Source organism: Sinocyclocheilus grahami, unplaced genomic scaffold (genome assembly GCF_001515645.1).
Source record: "Sinocyclocheilus grahami isolate Dianchi unplaced genomic scaffold, SAMN03320097.WGS_v1.1 scaffold241.1, whole genome shotgun sequence".
NCBI lineage: Eukaryota > Metazoa > Chordata > Actinopteri > Cypriniformes > Cyprinidae > Sinocyclocheilus > Sinocyclocheilus grahami.
Genome location: NW_015505420.1, coordinates 4,795 through 10,199, shown reverse-complemented (window position 1 = coordinate 10,199; position 5,405 = coordinate 4,795). Strand labels below are relative to the sequence as shown.

At 36.3% G+C, this 5,405-nt stretch overlaps 1 protein-coding gene across 1 annotated transcript in view; it reads left to right on the top strand.

Annotated features, from left to right (window-relative positions):
- Window positions 1-3,703, top strand: part of LOC107597943 (orexin receptor type 2-like) — a gene marked incomplete at its 3' end in the record, with an annotated part of 13,286 nt that extends 9,583 nt beyond the window's left edge. Inside the window, exon 3 of the mRNA XM_016289156.1 lies at window positions 3,460-3,703. Coding sequence (XP_016144642.1) covers window positions 3,460-3,703 — 244 coding nt within the window. The remainder of the gene's footprint in view (window positions 1-3,459) is intronic.
- Between the last annotated feature and the right edge of the window lie 1,702 nt (window positions 3,704-5,405).

The following is a 5,405-nucleotide window of genomic DNA, read 5'->3' as shown; positions in this document are numbered from 1 at the left end:
GAGTTTTGAAGTTATCAAGACTGAAGGAGCAGCTGTGAGCCATGGCTGCAGCTGCTTCAAATGTTGATATGTGCCTGAATAAAATCACTTGTTTCTAATCACATTCGTGCCTTTTGATTCTCAAAGAAAGTCACATTGATTGATGCCAATAAAATGTAGGATGGTTGCATCTTGCAAATGCGTGCCAGACACTTCTTTGAGCTGATGTTTATCATGAAGCCAGAACATCAAATGTAATTTTACTTGAGCAGGACTGGAGTATGGAAAAAGTCTAATATAGATGCTATCCCAAAGCTATCCCACTTCAAAAGCATATCTGTTAAAAAGCGCCCATCCATAAAAAAAGTGTCTCACACAGCTCCAGGGGGTGAACAAAGCTTCTGATAACAGAAGACATGCAATGAAAATCAAGCGATAATCATGTAATCTGATGTCCTATTGTTTTTAAATAGGGTCCTCTTCTTTTAGAAATGGAATTTCAACAATCCACATTACCATTGTAGCTTATAGCACAACTGAAAATATATATTTATCCGTAAATCAAAGGAGACCAATCTGGACTGCTTCAGCTACAGCGCAGTGCATGCATGCGTTCCTGCTTCTCGTTGATGTTGGTCTTCATTTAAAATCTTTCCAGGCCATTTTATGGATTTTCATTTATGCATTTGGTGGCATGATTATCACTGCTCCCCTTTCTTTTCTTTTTTTTAGAAAATTGATGTTTTAGACCAGTGTTTCCCAAAGGGGGGTCATGAAGGAACTCCAGGGGGTTCGTGAGTTGATGAAAAACGAATAATGAATTACATTGAATTTAAAAATAAAAATAAATAAATGGGGCTGCATGATAATCGTGATATGATCCATTGTATTCAGTGTCTCAGAGCAGCTTGGTTCACAGTAAATGCAGTGACTCCACAAACATTTTGTGGACAGAAGTTGACAGCATTTCACCAGTATTTCACCAAAATAAAAGCTCATTAATTTCTGACTGTGGACGGAGACACTATCACAAATAAAAAGCGAGTTCACTTTAAAGTCCAGCTACTAAGTCAAAATAAAACACTAATACTAATTGCATGTTATGTGACCATTTACCAACATCAGAGAACCGTGAACATGCAAATGTGTTGTTGAATTATTAAAAGTGTAACTATTAAACTTTAAGGAAATAGTTCAAGAAAATATTTCATGTCTAAGGGCTTTGGCTGGCAAAAAAAGTTAAAACAGCACCCCTGTTTTAGACCAATCATCATTTGTAATTTCATCAGATTCACAGATTAGGCTTGTCAGATGTAATTTTTAGGAAAAAAAAAATTCACCTAATTTCTGGGGGCAAAAACTGCAGCAACATTCACTTGGTCATGTCTACTCTGCAGTACTTTTGCACACAGACCCACACATGACATGTGGAAAAAATAAATATCGTGGCCACCAATTAAGAATTTGTTCCCACCACTTATTATTTTTTTCCCCATTTTAGTTAAATTGTGGCCATGTATGATACATTGTTTCATGTGCAGAGCTCTATACATTTTAACCCTGTTACTTAAAAAATAAAACTACACTTCGATGCACACAGTTAAGCAACATGCAGTATACAGTAGTTTTAAGCTTTTGCATCTCTCCCTATCCATCTTGTGCAAAAACACATACAATAACACTTCATTTGAACATTTACTGTATTCGGGCTAATGCAAAGCATGCTGAGAACTACAACTCTCCTGCAACTCATTTAGTTTGAGTTCAGCTGAATATATTAGATATATATTATTGAGTTCATGCTACTTTTTTTATAAGTACAATGAGCTAGTAATAGTTGAGCAAATTTTACAAATTTTATTAAAGGGGTCATATGATGCGATTTCAAGTTTTCCTTTCTCTTTGGAGTGTTACAAGTTGATTGTGCATAGATAAGATCCCTGAAGTTGCAAAGAACTTTTTTATCAAAGTTAAGACTCTGCCACGCCCCCCTAAAATGGCACGTTCTAACACGCCCCCACATATCTACCTCACTATGTGGAAATATTACCATAATGCAGCCCAAATGTGCACGCAAAGAAAGAAGGCGTGGTTTCAGTAACCGCAGTTAGTGTTGAAGCAGCATGTCAGGGAGACGCTGTGTGTTTCTAGGCAAAAGCAAAAGCACTTTATTTGGCCTTTCGAAAGTAGATGCATTTAGGAATCTAAGATTGCTTACAACAGAACAGCAATGCATTTTATGGACGACTGTTTCGTGAACCTAGGAGAGGAGGTAATTCTGACTTTGCTATGACAATCTGGCGCTTCTGAATCAGCTACTGTTTTGTTATTAGTTTAAGTATTTGCAATTGACTGTGAGAGAGAGAGAGAGAGAGAGAGAGAGAGGGAGAGGGAGGGGGAGAGGGGGGAACTCACATCACAGTGGAGTCAGCTGTCTTAACCGTGGCTTGTGTACTGCACACATACCAGCTTCATCACTGTGTCTGTCACGCGACTCTGTTCCCCTTTCGGGCTCTGTCTTTACATTTATTTTGAAAGATGAAGCTCGCGATTATGGTAAGGGGCGTTACATTTCCGACGAGTGCTTGCGGTGTTCGGCCAATCACAATGCACTGGGTCAGCTGGCCAATCAGAGCAGACTGCGCTTGTCGGAAGGAGGGACTTTGTAGAAAACGAAGCGTTTGAGAGAGGCGGGGCATAGAGGACCTACAATAATGTACAGTATCTGAAAAATAATGTGTTTTTTGAACATTAAAGCATGTCAACATATTCTGTTACACCAAATACACAAAATAATGATCTTTAAAAAAGCATCATATGACCCCTTTAAGTTTCACTGTTTGGTTTTACAGTGTAATCCATTGTTAATGCATGCATGCATTTGTTACCAAATTCATCAAGAAAATGGATGGGATATTACAAAGGTAGAATGGAAATGATATTGAGGACATAAGACACAACTACACATTTATTACCACCTAAAGTTTCTAAGAAAACATGTTTCATTTGAAACATTTCAATTAAAGAAAGGAAGGAAGAAATAATTGTAATATTTCAAATAATTGTATGAATTTTTTCATGACAGAAATTCAGAGCCCTCAGTGATTTGAAAAAAGTCTGAAAGTTCACTTAAAAATTAAGTTAACTTAACCATGATATTTTGATTAAATAAAACTGTTAATTTGTGAGTTGCTCATCTAGTATATTAGATAGTAACATATGAACTTGAAAAAGACAGTGCACTCTATGGCAGGAATGACTCTTTTATGTGTATTTGGGATGCATGCATTTAAAGAATTTTAGCAATATGTGTGTGTCCAGTTAGGAACATTACAGAAAATGGTTTGTACAAATTTGGAAGCTCTAGTTTTTCTAAAACTTAATGCATTATTTTGAAAACGTGTACGTTCTTTGTCTGGCCATAATTCTTGTCTAACACTGTGGTTTTTGGGATTTCATCCTCTGTCTGTTGTCTTCCAGACAATCTCTGTGTCTGTATCGGTTCTGACACTGAGCTGCATTGCCCAAGATCGCTGGTACGCTATCTGCCACCCCCTGAAATTCAAGAGTACTGCCAAAAGAGCCCGCAAGAGTATCGTTCTGATCTGGCTGGCATCCTGCGTCATCATGATTCCACAAGCCATTGTCATGGAATGCAGCAGTCTGCTCCCAGAGCTCACCAACAAAACCAGCCTGTTCACCGTGTGTGATGAGCAGTGGGCAGGTAAGAGATCCTTTTACTACTGAAACCTCTCCTATCAAGACACGGTGGGGCTATATACCATTTTAGACAGGCCATTTATTTTTGCAGCGTGAGTGCTGGGAGATAGTAAGGTTCAAGCACTTATCTACTGCAACCTGTAGAACATAGTTTGTGGCTGAAATGATCTTCTCTCCACAACAGTGTTCAGTTCAAACCAATCAAATCAAAGATTTTAAGAACAAAGTTCTATGTTTTTAGTACATAACAGAACATATGATGCCTACCTGTATTTAAAAAAATACATCACAATAAACATAAAGATCTTTCAAAGTTGTCTTTATTTACCGTAAGTAAATTAAACATTGACAACATGTTTTATCTTGTGAAAATTCTACTCTCATAGAATAGCTAATAGTGAAACAAAAACATTTAAAGTTGTTCAAATGCATTTTTGTGTCTAACTGTGTATTGGTCAAAATGTACTTTGTATTCAAATATTTTGGGATGGGTTTTGAACATGCAGTGAAACCATCATATCCTCTTTTATGTTTTAGAATTAGTCACTTCATGTCAACGTACTGTTATGAATAATGAACGCCTCATACCGTGCATATTTTTTCAGTAAATTCTCCATTCAGTTTTATAAACTGTGAAATTTGTCAAAAGCAGCACTACAAATCAATGGAGCCCAAAGGAAATTGCCCCCCCCCCCCTTTTTCACCCAGTTGCCATTCCATCTTGAACTGTATGTTGCCAGATTAAAAATGAATCAAAATCTCATGGATTCAAACGTTTATAGTGCTGTGCAGCATATTCCTTTAAAAAGATTAAATCTGTTTGCATTGATCGTTTCCTTTGCTGAGCAAAACGACACCATGAGAGATGAAAAGACATCAAAGGCATAGTGCGGCTCCCTGATGAGAAACGTGGGCCGCCCCCCTGATGAGTTCTCACAATGGCCCCCAATGAGTCAGTTATGCCACAATGAAAGAAGCCAGTATGAAGAGGTGGGGGTCCATGAGATGATTATTGGGTCAAACAGTAATCTCCCATGTGGCAGACAATTTGCTGGATGAGAAAATAACATTAAATCACCTTTTTCCAATATCAATCAAGTAGAATTTCATAGCAACAAGTCAAGGATTTTATTGCAATTGCTGCTTATTGCAACAACAAAGCGAATGAGGTTAAAATTCAGATGACTAAATAGGAATATTTCAATGGGAATAGAATAAAGGAGTTAAGCTTCTCTCTGACTTCCTTTATATGAAATACTTAATTGGCAAGGCAAGGCAAGTTTATTTATATAGCACATTTCATACACAATGGTAATTCAAAGTGCTTTACATAAAAGGAAGTAAAATAATCACAATAAAACAATAAAACAAGGAATTTAAAAACTTTTAAAATCATTTAAAAATTGATTTAAAATGAATTTAAAACAGTTAAAAATAGAAAATGATTATATATAAACTACAGTGCAATAAAGCAGGCTTGGACAGGCTTTTATTTTTAACTTTATAATTTTGTCTTAATATCACATTCTTGCAATGTTATATTAAAACATGAAGACTTTTAAGCTGAGTTTTAGGAAAGTTCATAATATTAAAACAAAACATTTTCATATTAATTCAATTACTAGCTAAAAATCTTTGCATAAACCATTTTGAACTAAGCATTTTTGCCAGATCAAAGATGCCAAATTTGATGCCACCTCATTGTA